Source organism: Solanum stenotomum, chromosome 6, assembly GCF_019186545.1.
Source record: "Solanum stenotomum isolate F172 chromosome 6, ASM1918654v1, whole genome shotgun sequence".
Classification (NCBI taxonomy): Eukaryota; Viridiplantae; Streptophyta; class Magnoliopsida; order Solanales; family Solanaceae; genus Solanum; species Solanum stenotomum.
This window is the reverse complement of record NC_064287.1, coordinates 38,104,399-38,123,784: the sequence shown is the minus strand read 5'-3', so window position 1 is coordinate 38,123,784 and position 19,386 is coordinate 38,104,399. Positions and strand designations below refer to the sequence as shown.

Genomic DNA, 19,386 nt, shown 5'->3' with positions numbered 1-19,386 from the left:
AACGGGCAAGCAGGTTCCGCGGGTTAGGAGGCTGCCTTTAAGTGATAGGGGGGCCCTCATTTCATACAAAGGAAAGCAGAAGGATGGGACTGTCGTGTCGATCACATTCGATTGAGAGTTCTCACCTCTTTGAGCTTAGGTCAGCAAGAAGTCATCCCCGAGGAAAGAATGAGTCTTCGGCGAGCCGGTACCCACTACCTGTTCCAGAAACCTCTTTTCTCATAGCTCATAGGTAAGTGTGAAATTAGCCAGTTGTTCCTCTCTCGTTGGTCGAGCTACTTTGTTCCTCAAATAAGTCGGNCATGCCGCAACAAAAGGATGGTCCCCTATGCATTTCATTTTTTCCTTAAGGGAAAAAAAAGTACCCCCCATCATAGTGAACCTCTCCTTGTGATCGGGATGAGGTAGATGCCTCCCAGCCGGGGGGCGGATCGAATCGGAGTTTCCTTAGGTAGCCACCGACCTACAGTTATCCTTAAACTTCCGTGCTTGGTGGAGAAGAAGCGAACAAAAGTACGCTCGCTTGCTGTCTTGTTCTCTGTCGCGAACTGGGATCGCTCGCCAGCTAGGTCAGATTGGAGCAAGATTTTATGAGAACATATTCCCCATATTCGGGGACAAGGGGCGGAACGACCTCTCGATCTACTTACTGCAGCCCAGGAAGAAAAACGTCGTCTAGGCGTTCCCTGTTGCTCCGATCTCCCCTACGCCTAGGACGTTGTCTGGGCCAAGAGCCATAGTTAGTTGCTGTTTCTGGTTGTTTCTTCCTCGTTGTTGATACCGGCAAGACCCAGCCAGATGATGTCCGCTGGTTGGTAGTGAGAGGGCTCTTAGTACCTGCATACCCAAAAGAGGGCGCTGGTTAAAAAACAATCATTTGATTTTCTTTCTTGCTCTCCCTTAGCAGCGGGAAAGGAGTCTATCTATCTGCCTAGCTTTGGTAGATTTCCCCCAACGCAATCCACAGAAATTCCACGAATCCCTTGGTGGATAAGTCCGACGACTCAGCAGCAGTGCGGAATTGAGTTTCTTGTCTGGTGGATCTGATCTATAGTTAGGGGGCAATACATACCAAAAGGTTCGAAGAAGGAAGGCGCATAAGAGTATATAACCAACCTACCCTTCTGTATAACCTATTCACATTAGTGAAGCGGTTGGATGCATAAGGGAAGGTAGCGAATGCTTTTGAAAAGATTTGAAGGTAGAAGGCTGTTTCCGTCTAGCTCCGGAAGCATTGTCTGAAGTAATAAGAAGAGGGAAGTGACCACTTTGAAGTTCCTCGTATTTTGTGCCTCTCATTGAGAACTGATTCCGGGCTAAAGCCATTGGACAGTAGAGCGAACTCCATTTTTTTTTGTAATACTCTAGCATCAACCTTTTCCTCCAAGGGACAAATCCTATTTGAAATGGATGGTGTGAGTTTGTCAAATGCTCGACAAGCCGCTACATTAGCGGCGCATAAACTAAGTTCGTCAACCAAGTTTGTTCAGTGGTCGTAAATAATAAACAGGAGCGTGGGTACATACAAACCTGACGGATGGGATAAGAATCATTTTTTGGGCAATCAACCAACCCAACCCCAACACTGACTCGGCTCGGGTGGATCTTAACAGATTTCCCATCAGAGGACTACTACGACTACATCATCGTCGAGGCGCCCCGGTCTGAACATGGCAGGTTGGTTGACAAACACGGAGCTCTTGGCATTGCTTTGTTTTTCTTTCCTTTCCTATCAGCGAGTTCCGACCCTTTTGTTTGAAATTTCTTCGTTTGTACTGAACCGCTTGCAGAATCAAATCCCGTTCCACAAGGCTTTCAGCTCCTCTCCTTGTTCCGCCCTTTCTATTGGGATAGCAGCCTTCGGGCTTTGCCTGCTCTTTCTAATAAAAAATTCCGGCTTTTTATGGTAGGACTAACGAGATTTCTTTTGCTTAAGGCTAGGCGTATAGATAGGTTTCTGGATCTCGAGATTAGTTTCATTACTCTGGCTAGGAATAATAAAAAAAAACTAGGAATAGCTCCCACAGAGAAGTCTTGCTCTGGCTTGCCAAAAACGTTTAATATTGAGAATGTTGGATGTATTACACACTGGTGGAATTGCGTAATAAGGCTTTTAACTAGCTTAGTGAATCGATTTAAACTAGTAAATATAGTATGTTTTTGTTGGCAGTGAGTAAATCTTTGATTCAGAGGGTGGAAGATGTTATGAATCTGAAGTGGGCTCTTGGCTTAGGTTCATTGATCAGGCGACACCCGGATTTGAACTGGGGAAAAAAGGATTTGCAGTCCTCTGCCTTACCACTCGGCCATGTCGCCAAAATGCTACAAATAAAAAATAGGTGAAAACCTTTCCTGGATTAGGCAAGCGGAGGGAGAACTAGACGTATCTTGCTAGGCAAAGACAGGTTAGAATGGATAGCTCGCGGGTGGGATTGACGGGATAGATCACTATTGCAGAAGGAGGTAGAACCTACTTTTTGCTCACCTGGTGAAAGGCATAGTAGGTAAAAAGGCTATTGGTTGCTTTACTTCCTTACCTCAGGTAGGTTGAAAAAGCTTCTAAGAAGAATAGTTTTCTTTTCTCTTGCGACCTTCCATTCCAAGGAGGGTTGAAGGGATCGATCCCAATAGCCTTTCACAGTACGTCATAATTGAGAAAGGGAAGACCCACCCCCAGAGCCAGAACACAGGCGCCGACCTCTCCGCCACCAGCACAAGTGAATAAGAAAGGATCACGTCGCCAAAGGTGGCGGTATCACCGTCTACAGGTCGAGTCATGAGATCTCGCTTTCTTATCACAGTAGATACGACTGTAAAGAAAAAGGATTCTTTTTGTACCCCCAATACATCTTGCATGCATATAGTCTCATAAAATGAAAATCTGTATGTCCGCTCATTTCACACCAACTAAAGCGGAACTTAATCACCAAGGTAGAGTTGTATAAAGCCCTAATGTAACTGAACGAAGTGGAAAACCCGCAATACGAGAGCAAAAACCTTCACCGGGCTTGGATCGAGGAAAGCAAGCTTGACAGGCCCGAGTCTTCATTTGTAGGACTTTGTGGGATGGGCCCGTGCATGTAGGCTTGGGTCTTCTTAACGCGCGTCATTTGACGACTCAGTGCATGGATGTCATGAGTCCATTGGCATATTTTTGGAATTCGACATCAGGAAGTGTTTTCACACCATCGACCGACATCGACTCATCCCAATCTTTAAGGAAGAGATCGACGATCCCAAGTTCTTTTACCCCATTCATAAAGTCTTTTCCGCCGGACGACTCGTAGGAGGTGAGAAGGGCCTTTACTCCGTCCCATACAGTGTATTACTATCGGCCCTACCAGGCAACATCTACCTACACAAGCTCGATCAAGAGATAGGGAGGATCCGACAGAAGTACGAAATTCCGATTGTTCAGAGAATAAGATTGGTTCTATTAAGAACAGGTCGTATTGATGACCAAGAAAAGTCGGAAGGGAATACTTGCTCTTCTTTCGTTCTTGCATGCTCATTAAAATATGAAAGACTTGGGCCTTCTCCACTACTTTCTTGGTATGGAAGTGTATCGGCAGGGGCACACTCTTATCCTTCGTCAGTAGAAATATGCCTAGTGCTGGCATTAAGATTTCAAACTTGTCGTCTACTTTTAGGAAAGGTTATGATGAGCGTGATCACAAAAAAGGTTATGATGAGCTTGAGTCGAGTCACAAAAAGGGCTATGATGAGCCCTTGAAAGCTGTATAATTTCATGTGTGAAGCATAGTGAGAGTGACACAGATCTTTTTTTTTCAAATAGGGAAAGCAAATCCTAATCATCAGGTAAGACGGGATCATTAGAATACGAAACTGCCTAAAAAAATGAAACTGTATCAATAAGAGCAATCGCGACTGTAGCGGAGCCGAATGAGATTCTTTCAATCGAGATTCGCCCAAAAAAAAGTACAAATAGCTGCCCTCGACCCCCTTAGGGTAGCCTACCGGCCCGCAGATGTCGGAAGGCGGCCTGCCTGCTAACCAAACTGCGTAACCAAAGCGACTCCTTGTTGGTGGTTGATAGGTGTTGGTCCGATTCACCTATGTCAGTTCAAACTTGGCGGGTCGTTCGTTCGTGTGGAGAATCTCTCTCGTTACTCATGCGTAAATTCTGCCTTTTTTGATCCCATGCTTTCCGTTGGTCAACAACCAACTAAATCTATACTTCTTCACTACTCGTACAGGGAAGGTGGAAGAAATTCAGTCTCTCTTATTTTTGGGGGGAGTGTAAGGAAAGGAAACATCATTTTTCAATTATTACTTGCTGGGGCGGAGCGTAGACGAGCGAGCAGAGCCAAGGAAAGAGGGAAGCCCGTCATAGAGCAGTCGACTAGAAGTAGAAGACTACTAGCCTGAGAGAAGGCGGCCTCTCTCGGGAAAGATGGCCCAATTTCTCTTCTTTCTTTTTGTTTCCACATACTAAAGGCCCCTCTCTTTTTCCTTATCGCCTTAGCGCAGACAGGAAAATCGGCATTTCGAAAACAATTAATAGAAGAAAGTTCCCAAAATATTCAGGAAGGATGAAAGCACGATAGTTGTTCCTCGGTCTCAGTCCATTCAGTCAAGCCAGAAGGCAAACCGGTGTAACTCCTAAAGCCCTTGTTGCTTTAGTCAAAGAAGTGCCCTGCAACGGCCAGAGAAAATGCATCTTCCATACCATCATGGCACACCAGAGGAAGAAGGGCTGCTAAGCCAAGAGAGATCCCGAAGGCTCAAACTTTTTGCTAGCTTTGAAACATGGGCCGAAGGAAAAAGGAAGACCAAACAAAGTTGCAGTCGTTTCATTCCTATTCGTTGTTATGATGTTCCATATTCAAATAGCGGTTCCATAGATTCACGAAGAAGTATTGCGCTATTTACCAGTGAGTGGTATTATTGGACTTATCTTTTGGTGGGAGATGTTCTTTATTTTAGATAATGAAAGCATTCCATTACTACCAACCCAAAGAAATACGACCTCTCTGAGATATACGGTTTATGCCGGAAAGGTACGAAGTTGGACTAATTTGGAAACATTGGGCAATTTACTTTATACCTACTATTTCGTCTGGTTTTTNCCACTACTGATATTGACTGACCTGTTGATAGGATAGCAGGGAAAGTTGAGAGTATATCCGGAGAAAGAAAAAAACCTTTTCAGGATGAGGCTACGAACCCTAATGGAGCCAATGAGAAAGCAGTTGCAGGCCAGTGTAGGCTTGCTCCGCACAGGTTACATCTGGGCCTTATATTGATATTCTTTTCAATTCATTTTGGAATTTCTTCGGTCCGGGGTACCGCGCAATCCATTTAGATCTATTTCAGTTGCCAATGAAATGGAATACGGGGGACTCTCCGTCTAAGTGGTTAATCCGACGAGTCAATTCTCAATGCGATGCATCCGTGAAATGGGACGGAGATCTGCCCGAACTTAGTCTAGTCCTATTAAAGATGGGGGCGAATCAAGCAACTCTTATAGATAGATGGGATAGGAAGGAAGAACCACTGATAGCATTTGCAACTGCTTCTTTCCGATCGATATACAAACAGTTGGGCGCGAAGCTTTCTTCGTGAAAAAGCTCGTCCTTGTCAATATAGGACTGTCTTTCATTCTGTTTTTACTTATTTTTTGGAAATCTATCATTTTCCAAATTTTTTCATTGTCTTTAGTACGATCTGGCTTCACACCTCTCGCCTATCGGAACACCAACCCAATCTTGAAAGCTGAAGTGGGTTTGGGGCAGGCGACCCTGGCGCACTGCTGGCGCGGGCGCCATCCCCTAAAATTCAGAGACTTAAATGTGGCGCACTGTTGGGGCACCGCCGAGCCTCTCTAGCGCATTTGGGGCACGCCACCCCAACCCTTCCCCATAACGATCGACAAATTTTTCAACTCATTTTCTGATCCTAAAACACTTTTAATCGATTGATTTGCTCAAAATTTCCTTAGATTCAATTACCCAATAAAAGTAAACAAGAATCTTATAAAAACAACTCTTAAACTCAATACGATTATCTCAAGAACTCATCAAACCCATCCTAATTCAAGAACGAAAGAAACACTTCAAGAACACTAATCAAGAACTTGAATCTTTCAATCTTTATGGATGAACTCAAATATGTAAATCATGATTGGTGCTTTGGTCAACGAACCCAATACTATGAGAACTCCCATACCTCTTAGAATCGAATACTTGGCGAAAACCCTTCGAAAATCTTCTGAATCTTAATGAGCCTTGAACTTTTCTCCTTTTCTCCTCTTCTTGAACTCCTCTTAAAACCCTAAGCATATTTTGATTTATGCAAACCGACCTAAATAAAATTTGACCCCAAAAATAATACTAATTTTGTATTAAGCTGATGGGAGAAGGAAAATACCAAAATACCGTCACTAATTTGGGTAACTTTCCTTAACTTGACAGGAAGATTCCAAATGGCCATATCTCTCTCATTCAGACTCGAATATTAGCAAACTCGGTGGTGTTGGAAAGATGATTCCAAGACCTTTCATTTGATAGCTTATGGGCCACCTAACTCATCGTGTACCGAAAGTTATAGTCATTTTAAGTTGACCCAAAACTCATAACTTAGCATAACTTTGCAAAATTTTTAATTTAGCTATTTCCAATTTAGCACTTTCTAAATATAGCTCTTTCTAAGGCGGGATGTTACAATATATCCCCTGTGGGAACATTCATCCTTGAATGATATTACTCTATATAGAACTAAAAGTGGTAACATCTAACACCCAACTCAAACACCCAACATGCAAATCTAACACATTCAGTTTATCAAGTAAAGAGTACTAAGAAAAGAATTAGTACATTGATCTGGAGTTTCTCCGGACTGAAAGAGGTGTGGTTATCTCTTCTTCATATCTTCTTCAGCTTCCCAAGTAGCTTCTTCAACAAACTGATTCCTCCATTAGATCTTGACTGATGCTACTTCCTTGGTTCTCAATTTGCGAACCTGATGATCTAGAATCTGAATGGGTACCTCCTCATAAGATAGGTTGCCCTTAATACCAATATTTTTAGTCGGTACTATAAGTGAATGATTGCCCATACACTTCTTCAACATTGAAATGTGAAACACTGGATGGACTGCTTCTAACTATGACGGTAGCTCCAACTCGTACGCTACTTTAACAATCCTTTTGGATATCCTGTAAGGACCAATATACTGGGGACTAAGTATCATGACCTGAGCCTACACCCTGGATGTGGCCAGCACTCAAGAACCATCGTTGGTCCCCAAGCGAACCCTCATGTTGGCTGACTACAAGCGAAAGACTAACTTAAACATGCAAAAACTTAAAAAATAAATATAATTCATGAAACTTACAAGTCCTTAACTCAAATGAATAACTTTGAATAATAAAAAAATAGAATATTCAACTAGCCAACAATAGGCAACTCAAGTCTTTAATACATTTAATAAGATAAATGAAACAAACTTCACAAACTCTACTATCTATCTATGAAGCCTCTAAATGATAAAGATGGAAGTCGGGACAAGACCCATGACATCCTAACAACTGAAATAACTAAAACGTAAATGAAATCCTCCGGAAGCAAGAAGGCTCACCATAGTTAACACGAACTCCATATGATATCAACGAAGCTTCTGTTAATGATCTCGAATACCTGAATCTACATCATGAAATGATGCATGCAAAATGACTCAGTGCATGGAATGTACGAGCATGTAAGGGAAATTCTAAAGTATAACATCAACTTGAAACTTGATAAAAAGGAAAACATACTTACCTCTTCTCAAACCTACTCAACCCAAGGAATACTCAAGGTTACTAAAAATTACTCAAACTTACTCAACTCAGAAGTACCCAAGGATAAGATACTCAACTCAGTAATAAGGTTCTCACCTCGGTGAAACTCAACAATAAGGTACTCGACACAATGAAGCACAAATCAGCTCAAGATACTTAACTCAAGGTACTTAACTCGAAGGACTCAACTCATGATACTCAAGGATAGAGCAATAAAAAAATGCAATATATATGGAAAGTTGTAAATACTGTAGATAGCAACTCAATGTATTGAAAAAATACAATAATACTCAATGTGTATATAAAAATACAATATAACTCTGTGCTAGTTTCTCTAATCGACAACCATCACTATGAGCCTAAGTGATGATACAACGTCTTGTCCATGCTGCCAGAACTGTCCTATACTTTGCCGTCATTTAGAACGCCTTAACTAAGTAAATCCACTACTCTATGCTAAAGAGCACTAAGAAATCATCTAAAAAGTATGATCCTTTCTACCCATGATGGCTACATGGTTTATGGAGACTTGAGTTATTATGACCTCGCATCCCCATATCGGTGCTCAATACTACTCCCAAAAATATACTTAGCTCATACGTTTTTAAAACAAAACACTTTCTTTGGTTTGAGGTAATTACTCAAAACTTAGCTTAAAAACTCTCTTGGAAATCAGTGTTTCCTTTCTTGTTCAAATATGAAAACATTTTAACTCTTGGGAATACTTAGTTCCCGTATAATCTTTGAAGAAATGAACTTTACTCTTACTCTTTACTCAACTCAAAGCTTAAGTCTTAAAACAAAGTTAAAAATTTTGTAAAAGACTTCTTAAAATATAGTTCATGCCGAATTATGGTCGTGAACGACTGAATGCAAGGTTTTCAATAACCATAGATAGATCTCAATACTTGGAACTCAAGAACTTCAATGATACTACTCATTTCAAGAATGCTCAACTCAGAGGGTTCATGCAGGATTATGAGCATGAACTACTCAACTCAAGGACTCAAAGATACTTCTCATCTCAAGACTGTTCAACTTATAGGGTTCGTGCGAAATTATGGGCATGAACAATTCAACTCAAGGACTTCATGGGTAACATGTAATAGTCCCATGATTAGAAATACAATCTCAAAGGGGATTAGGAACTCAATACTCAAGACTTAGAACCTGAAGATACTACTCCTCTCAATGATACTAAATTTATGGAGTCTACGGAATTTATGGGCATGAACAACTCGACTCAAGAGTCTAAATAACAATATGGAACTCAAGTAAATGAATCTTTTCATTATCATACTTACTTCCTCAAAACATAGCTCAAATCAATAGTTGATCTCAAAGAATTCACAATTAAACTAAAATATTTTCTTGGACTCTACTTTTAACTCTCCCTTGAATGTGAATTATGAATTCAAGAGTTATGGTTCATGATATGAAGGATCTAGGTGATAGTGTATACTCATGAATACATTCTCGTCACTCTCATGTTCACTTACTTGAGTCTTGGAACAAGTTACTAGAAGTTGTAGAAGACTCCACAAAAGGACTCAGAGGGACTTTCTTAGAATGTTTGAAAGAATTCTCAAAACTTGACTCTCAACTCTACCTTGAATTTGAATTATGAATTAAAGGTTATGATCATGTTAGGAATGATTTTTGGTGTTTAGAAGTAGCTTAGAGAAGTTAGAATCGAAAAGGAGTGAAGGTACCCTTCGAAAGAACTCAAACGGAGCAACCAATTGCAAACTGGATGGGGCAGGCGACCCTGGGGCTATAAGTAGCGCGGGGCGCCAGCCCCTAAACTTTAGAGAATACTTTGGGGCTCTCTGACTAGCGCGACGCGCCAGGTCTCAATCCAGAAGACCTAACGAAATTCTTTGCTCGTTTTCTCACCCTAATTTGCCTAGAATCAAATGATTTCTTCCCCAATCACTTGGATTCAATTACTTAACATAAGTGCACTCTAATATACTCAATAAATCCCTAAAATCACTCACTTTAATCTCAAGAAATCATCAAAACCCCAACACAACAAGATTTAGAATGATTTTAAAAAACTCATCAAAAACTCTAATCTTTCAACTTCAAGAATGAAATTTCGCTGAAAATAACATGATTGGCTTGTGGGTGAACTAACCCAATACTATGGAAGCTTACATACCTCTTAGGTATTGAACCCATGGAAAAACTCCGCAACAAAACACAAGACTCTCGACGAACGCTTTTATCCTCTCCTCTTTTCTCTTCTTTTCTCTTCTTGAACTCTCAACTAAAACCCTAGGCATATATTAGGATTATAAAATTGAAACTAATAGGATTAGACCCATAAAACATTACTAAAAACCATATAAATCTGATTGGATATGGAAAAGACTAAAATACCCCTTACTATTTTCAGGTAACTTTCCTTAACTGGACAACCTGACTTCAAAAGGGCATATCTCACTCATCCGACCTTGAAACTGAGAAAATTCAGTAGAGTTGGAAAGATAATTCAATGATCTTTCCTACGGTATCTTGTAGCACACCTAAATCATCTTGTGCTAGGAGTTATGATTGTTTGAAGTTGATCCAAAACTCATAGTTAGCTTAACTTGCCAAATTTCAGATTTTTGTTATTTCCAATTTAGTTATTTTTGGAACTCAAGGTGCTACATCTAGTGACCTCACCTTAATTTATAAGAAATTTTTAATTCCTTGGTAAAATCTCACTCACTATGAAGAACAGTTCGAGTCTTAGTTCGAATTTTTTTCTGGGGTGTTACACTAAGCTTCCCCTTCTTACCAAATATCATAACACCCTTCATGGGTGAAACCTTCAAGTAAATCCAATCATCCACCTCAAACTCTAAGTATCTTCTCCTAACATCAGTGTAGGATTTCTGACGACTCTGCGCCATTTTCAACCTTTCTTGAATGATCTTCACTTTCTCCACAGCTTGATAAACCAAGTCTGGTCCTATCAACCCAACTTCACCAACCTCAAACCATCCAATATGAGATCTGCACCTTCTCCCATAAAGAGCTTCATAAGGAGCCATCTCGATGCTAGAGTGATAACTATTGTTATAAGCAAACTCAATGAGAGGTAAGTGATCATCCAAATTACCCTTGAAATTGATCACACACGCCCTAAACATATCTTCTAAAGTATGAATCATACGCTCTGCTTGACCATCAGTCTGAGGATGGAAAATAGTACTCAAATTCAACTTCGAACCTAAACCTTTCTGGAAAGATTTCCAAAAATGTGCACTAAATTGTGTACCTCTATCTGAAATAATAGACACTGGAACTCCATGAATTCTAACCACCTCTTGAATATATAACTTAGCATAATCCTTTGCTGAATAGGTAGTCTTTACCAATAAAAAGTGGGCTGATTTAGTCGTCTGATCTACAATCACCCAAATAGAATCATGCTACCTGTGAGACCGTGACAAACCAGTAATAAAGTCCGTATTGATCATCTACCACTTCCATTCCAAAATATCTATATTCTGAGCCATACCACCAGGCCTTTGGTGCTCTACCTTAACTTGTTGACAATTCAGGCACTTATCAACGAACTCAACAATACAATTTTTCATACTACTCCACCAATAGACTTCTCTCAAGTCACGATACATCTTTGTGGAACCAGGATAAATCGAATATCTATAGCTATGAGCTTCCTCCATGATCCTCTCTTGGAGTTCATCCACCCTTGGTACACACAACCTACTTTAATACCTGAATACACCATCTCCCCCTTGTTCAAAAGTCATCACTTTCTGCTTATGAACATTTGCCTTCAAATCAAGCAAAATAGGGTCTTGGTGTTATTTCTCTTTCACTTTTGACACTAATGATGATCCAGGCCCATTCATCGCCACTACTCCACCTTCATTCGAATCCAACAAAAAGACTCCTAAGTGTGCAACTCTGTGCACATCCTTAGCTAATTCCTTCTTTTCTTCCTGAACATGGGAAGTACTGCCCATAAAAAACCCTCTCAACGCTTCAACAACAACATTAACCTTACCTGGGTGATAAAGAATACTCATGTCATAATCCTTGAGTAACTCCAACCACCTTCTTTGCCTGAGATTAAGATCTTTCTGACTGAATACATACTGAAGACTCTTGTGATAGGTGAACACATCTACATGAACATCATAAAAATAGTGATGTCATATCTTCAAAGTGAACACTGTAGCAACCAACTCTAGATCATGGGTTGGGTAATTCTTGTCGTGAACCTTAAGCTGTCTGGAGGCATAAGCTATAAATTTTCCATTCTGCATCGATACACAACCTAGTCCAACTTTGGACGCATCACAATATATGACAAAGCCTTGTTTACCCTCTGGTAAGGTCAACACTGGGGTAGTAGTCAACCTAGTTTTTAATTCCTGAAAGCTTTTCTCACAAGCTTCAGACCATTGAAACTTTACTGTCTTCTGAGTCAACTTGGTCGAAAGGGATGAAATAGATGAGAACCCCTTGACGAACCTTCTATAATATCATGTCAACCCCAAGAAACTCCTAATATCAGTTGGAGATGTGGGTCTAGGCCAATTCTGCACTACCTCTATTTTCTAAGTATCAACTTGAATTCCATCACCAGAAACAACGTGGCATAAGAATGCCACATACTCAAGCCAAAACTCACACTTAGAGAATTTAGCATACAAATCTCTATCCTTGAGAGTTTTGGAGAACTACTCTGAGATGACTAGCATGATCCTCCTCATTTCTCAAATAGATTAGAATGTCATCAATGAAAACGATAACAAACATATCAAGATAAGACTTGAACACTCTGTTCATAAGGTCCATGAACGTTGTAGGAGCATTAGTCAAACCAAAAGACATGACCAGAAACTCATAATGACCATAACGGGTCTTGAATGTTGTATTAGGGATGTCACTTTCTCTTACTCTCTACTAATGATAGCTTGATCTGAGGTCTATCTTAGAAAAACAAGTGGCACCCTTAAGTTGATAAAAAAAATCATCAATTCTCGAAAAAAGATACTTATTTTTTGTAGTAATCTTATTCAACTAACGGTGATATATACACATTCTAACATAACCATCCTTCTTCCTCACAAATAAGACCCGATAGCCCCAAGGTGAGACACTTGGTCGAATGAAACCTTTCTCAAGAAGATCTTTCAATTGCTCTTTTAACTCTTTCAACTCAGTTGAAGCCATCTTATATGGAGAAATATAGATAGGACGAGTCTCATAAAGAATATCTATATCAAAGTCTATTTCTCTCTTAGGAGGGACTCCGGGAAGATCATTTGGAAAGACCTCTGGAAACTCACTTACAACTGGAACTGACTGAATAGGTGGTGTCTCAACACTAGAGTCATTAACTCGGACTAAGTGATAGACACACCCCTTGGAAACTAATTTTCTCGCCTTAAGGTACGACATAAAACGACCCTTAGGCATTGCCGAACTACTCCTCTATTCAATAACTAGCTCATTAGGAAATTGGAACTTAACTACTCGAGTTTTACAATCAACTGAGGCATAACAGACATGAAACCAGTCCATACAGAATAACATCAAAGTCTACCATGTCTAATTCAACGAAGTCAGCCATCGTGTTCTTGTAATTGACAAAAATTACACAATCACAATAAACTCTCTCAACTAGAATAGACTCACCAACAGGTGTAGAAACACTGAAGGGCTCAAGAAGTTGCTCAGGAAGAATACTAAAATTCATAGCAATACAAGGAGTCACAAAAGATAGACTCGCTCCAGGATCTAAAAAAACATATACATCAAAAGTAAAGACTTTGATCATACCAGTGATAATATCTTGCGAATTCTCTTGCTCTTGGCGACTAGTGATAGCATATAGATGGTTTGCTCCTCCGCCTGTCCCTAAAGTAGCTCCTTTAGGTGCAGCTCTGTCTTATGGAGCCACTGAACAAGATTGGGCTCTATTTCCTCCATTACCGCCACCTTGCCTATTCTTAGGGCACTCTTTCATGAAGTGACCATTCTTGAAGCAACTAGTGGAGCCATCATGACACAATCCTAAGTGGGTTCTACCATACTTAGCACATGCAGGAGTCTCATTACCTCTTTGTGCCACACTACCTTGAGACTGTGCGTGTCTAGCTATGAAATTCTGATTCTTCAACTCACATATGTTCCTTGGTGCAGGTGCATACGATGAGGCAAGTCCATTTGGCTTTTGTTGCAAAGAAGACCGGTTTGGATTACTCTTCTGCTGCCCGGACTCATTTCGTGATGTCTTGGCTTTCTTATTTCGAAACTCTTCTCTATCCTTCAACTTATATTCCTGAACCTGTTGCACATGGATCATCAACCATGTTATGTCCATATCCCCTAGCAGCATAGCTGTATTGCCTTTCTTACTTGACTGACAAGACAAACCAGATACGAAAAGACTCATCCTGCTCCTCATGTCAGCAACCATCTCCAGAGCATAACGGGACATTTGGGTTAACTTAAGGTTGTACTCATGCACACTCATAGATTCTTGCTTAAGAGTGAGGAATTCCCTTACCTTGGCCTCTCTAAGTTCTCGAGGAAAGAAACACCCCAAGAAGGCCTCCTCAAACACATGCCAACTCACAAATGGTGCATCCTCATCTCTACTCTTCTTCCATTGGTCGAACCACACTCTAGCAACACCCTTCAGTTAGTATGTAGCTGGTTCCACTCGCTCAGCATCAACAATATGCATAACCTCAAAAACCTTTTGTAACTCTTCCAAAAAGTTTTCTGGATTCTCAGTGACACTTGAACCTATGAAGTTTGGAGGATTCATCCTTAAGAACTCACAAATTTTGGATGTATCAGCCACATCCTATCGATCCCCTCTCTGCTGACCAGCTTGGCTGGTCACAACTTTACTCAGCATCCAGATAGGATCCCAGAAATCAATATTTGTGACCTCCCATTGGGGTTGCACTTTTGGTGCATTGGGTACCCCTTGATCCTGTGGATCGACATTCTTCCTAGTAGGACGACCTTAGAAAGCTCTTTGTAGAGGTATTATCTGAAATATACGCGCAAACACGAATTAGAGAGAAACTTTATAGAGATGAACTCTATCACACGAAAAGAGTATACAAGAAGTGAGATAATTCATAAATATTGTAGCCTCCTAATTATAGATGTGGAGCGCTTCACACCAATATCTAGGACTCTTTAGACACGACTTCATTGACACACTAGGACTGTTAAACTCTATGCTCTGATACCAAGTTTGTCACGCTTTGAGACTACACCCTGGTCGCGATGAGCACTTAAGAACTATTGCTGGCCCCAAGCGAACCCTTGGCCTGACTCAACTCTCAGCAAATGACTTACTTACTAATAAAAGAGTTTTAAAAACAAACTTTACTCAACTGTCTAAAAGTAAACTCAGACCATTTTAGAAATAAAATATTAACTAGCCAAAACGGCAACTCAAGTCCCAAACATAAATAATTGAAATGGACATTAACTAGACTCATGAACTAATTATCTCTATCTATCTATGAAACTTCTAATACTATGAGGGATGCCAGGACAAGACCCCCGATCATGCTATAAACAAAACTGAAATGATAAAACAAAGTGAGGGATCCTCCGTAAGCAAGGAGGCTCACCAAATAACTCTGAAAGTCAACTGGATCAACGAAGCGCTGATTGATGATCCTGGTTACCTGTATTTGCCTCATAAAAGATGCAGGCTAAATGGTGTCAGTACATGGAATGTACGAGCATTCGATGGGAAACTAAAGAAACACTTACCTCATCTCAACTCAACTCAACCTCAAGGATACTGAACTTACTCTAATTATTTCAATATACAACAGTAGTAAGGATGCATTATAAAGAAATCTCTTAAAACAGTAGATAACAACTCAATGTATTAGAAAATATAATATACCCAGTTTGTATGCAAGAATACTAAATCAACTCTATTTGTATATGCAAATACAAAATAAACTCTGTGGGAGATTCTCTAACCGATAACCATCACTATGAGCTATGTGATGATATAACGTCTGTCCCACACTACCAGAACTGTCCTATACTTTGTCAGGGTATAGGACCTACTAACTAAGTGGATCCACTAGTCTATGCTTAAAAGCAATAAGAAATCATCTAAAAAGTTATGACTTTTTTTACCCATGTTGGCTACATGGTTTATGAGGACTTTGAGTTATCTGAACTCGTCCCCATATCGGTGATCGATACTACTCCCAAAATATAACTAGCTCATATGTTTAAAAACAAAACTCTTTCTCCGGTTTGAGATTATTACTCAAAAATTTTCTCTTAAAAGAGATAGTACTCAAAACTGCTCAAAAACTATTTTGGAAATTAGTATTTCCTCTCATATTTAATGGAAAAATATTTACTCTTGAGAATACTTAGTTCCCATATATCATTTTAAAGAAAATGAAATTAACTCTCTCTTCCTCATACTCAAGAACTCAAGTCTTAAAAACAATTTCAAAATGATTGTAGAAGACTTTTTAAAATGACTCATAAGAACTCTTAGAATTAACTCTTAACTCTACCTTGAATATGAATTATTAATTCAAGGTTATGATTCATGTTATGAATGATCTTTTGATGTTTAGATGTAGCTTAGAGTGATTAGAATCAGGTGGGACTAAAGGTATACTTTAGAAGAACTTAAACGGAGAAAACGACGGGAAAAGGGTAGGGTCAAGCGACCCTGGCGCACTGCTGACGCGAGGCGCCAACCCCTAAACTTCAGAGACTCAAATGTGGTGCACTGCTGGGGTGCCGCCCAGCCCCTCTGGCGCATCTGGGGAGCGCCGCCCCAGCCCTTCCCTTGAACGATCCGATGATTTTTTCTACTCGTTTTCTTATCCTAAAACATTTTTAATCGATTATTTTCCTCAAACTTTCCTTAGATTCAATTACCCAATACAAGTACACAAGAATCTAATAAAAAACAACTCTTAAACTCAATACGATTATCTCAAGAAATCATCAAACCTATCCTAATTCAAGAACAAAAGCAACACTAATCAAGAACTTAAATCTTTCAATCTTTATGGATGAATTTAAATATGTAAATCATGATTGATGTGTGGGTGAATGAACCCAACACTATGAGAACTCACATACCTCTTAGGATCGAATCCTTGGCGAAAACCCTTCGAAAATCTTCCCAAATGAACGCCTTGAACTTTTCTCCTTTTCTCCTCTTATTGAACTCCTCTCAAAGCCCTAAGCGTATTTTGATTTATGCAAACTGACCTAAATAAGATTTGACCCCAAAAATAGTACTAATATCGTATTAAGCTGATGGGTAAGGAAAAGACCAAAATACCTCTCACTAATTCGGGTAACTTTCCTTAACTGGACAAACATATTTCAAATGGATACATCTCCCTCATACGGACTCAAAAATTAGCAAACTCGGTGGCGTTGGAAAGAGGATTCCAAGACCTTTTATTTGATATCTTATGGGCCACCTAACTCATCCAGTAATGAAAGTTATGGTCGTTTGAAGTTGACCTAAAACTCATAACTTAGCATAACTTTGCAAAAATTTTAATTTAGCTATTTCCAATTTAGTGCTTTCTAAATATAGGTTTTTCTAAGGCGGGATGTTACAACTATGAATTGGTTCTAGTTTGTAATCTAATGCTTTGTAGCATGAAATTGTTGTTAAAAAAATATGAATTGTGGATGTTGGTGATATAGGATGTATTTATGCATTCATACACAATAATTCTCATTCCCCAAACTCAAGTGGCGTAAACGACACCTAGTATCAAAACATAGGCCTTGAGCTAAACCATACTTAACTATTATGCTACTAGTGTAAAACCAGCCACAAAATCAAGAAAAAAAACAAGTACAACTCAACTTAAAAATAAGCCCTCAACCCACAAGGCCTATATAAATTCACCTAACCCCGGTAATCCATATATAATGGAAACAAAATCCTGTGTCGGTCTTCTAGGCCACCAAGAAATCTAGAAACATTTGAACTGAACATGTATAACACTCTACGATCAATGCTAACAAGTCATTATGGTAAAAGGGAAAAACAACAAGTCATCATACTTGACAACACACATCTACAATCTAAAGAGTGCAAGCCTCTAAGAGTAATATACTTGATTGGGATAGGGCCCCGACCTACCCATCAACTGAACATGACAAAACATTAGGAAAACTCTATACTTGAAAACTCCGGAGAAAGTGGAACTGACCAATCTGCCGTAACTCGACAACACTACTAATATAAGGAGACTTGTGTACCTATCTAGTAGGACCTATAGACAAGAATGTATCCCCCATGCATTGGGACTTTACTATGAAATAATTTATCGAGTATAAAAGACAATAAAATAACTTAACATGTATTGTAATTTACTGAAAGAAAGTAAATAAGTCAAGAATAAGGTGAGAACACTAACCTGCTGTTGAATCTAGCAAACAAACACTAGTCAGATAGCCATGTACTTGGGCTTCCATAAGCTCATCAGTTACAAACAACAAACAATTCAACCTACTCGAGCCTCATAAGATCGGCAGGTGCAATCAACAAATACTGTAACTTACTCGAGCTCAGTAAGTAGAATTTAATCTATATACCCATATTGGCAATTCTCTAGCTCCATAAACAATCATTACCACTCAATAGCTCCTTAAGCACTCTGCGTATAACCTCTTAGGCATACTGTATATAGCCTCTTAGGCATTATATGACCTCTTAGGCATCAATATAGCCTCATAAGCATCACATATCCCTCTTAGAGATCAACATAGCCCCGTGGGCATCAACATATATCCCTTTTTGGTAGTCAAGTGGCTCGTAAGTGAACATGCCTTAACATAATCCCATAGATAACCATAATAGCGCATTGGCTTTATATTAGCTCCGGAGGCTATTGGAATAACCTGTAGGTGTCCACTTATCTTGATAGCCCCTAAGGAAATATGTTATATTGCCCCGAAAGAATAAGTAAAATTCCTACAACTAATACAAATAATCACTACGTCTTACCTAAATATAGGTCTTTATTAAAAACATATAGATCCCAATGAAGAATGTTTATATCATCAACAACAACTAACTTAATCGAATAAGGCTATGTGTAACTTGGTTACAACAACTACCATATTTTTTCTACCTTTTAATGTATCTTGAGCATACTTAGCTCATGAATTTGTATCTTGAGCCTTTTGGGATCCTAGAGTTGTATTTGTGCCTTATGGGCTCCTTTAACAACACCTCAAGCACACAAAACTCTACTGAGGGTTAGTAATGTCAACTTAGGCATACATGAAGTTCATAAGTGAGTAGACTTCAATATAGCTCTGCAAGCTTCAATATGGTCTTTCTAAATATTTTATACCTCTTATAAGCAAAGTATTTCCCCATAATCCAAGGTATGCTTGTAAATAGCCTTTCTAGGAAACAAATAAAGGGACATCTATATGTATATGGCTCAAATGTATTGTCCCAAATACTAACAACTGACGAGGTAGCCATCGTGGGCATCAAATAATCTTTTAATTTATCAATAAGTAAGGTGACTTTCTAAGCAACCTGCATAACAATC

General features: G+C 39.5%; 1 protein-coding gene and 1 non-coding gene across 2 annotated transcripts; both read right to left on the bottom strand.

Moving 5' to 3' along the window:
• Positions 1–290: 290 nt before the first annotated feature.
• On the bottom strand, positions 291–1,041 carry LOC125867636 (uncharacterized; the record flags this gene model as incomplete). Its single annotated transcript, XM_049548194.1, has 3 exons — positions 291–704; positions 782–858; positions 966–1,041. Coding segments are annotated over 3 exons (486 nt in total), but the record flags the coding sequence as incomplete, so codon positions are not given.
• A 1,203-nt stretch (positions 1,042–2,244) lies between these two features.
• Positions 2,245–2,316, bottom strand: TRNAC-GCA (transfer RNA cysteine (anticodon GCA)). The gene has a single exon. It is a non-coding gene; the product is annotated as a tRNA-Cys (tRNA).
• Positions 2,317–19,386: the final 17,070 nt, after the last annotated feature.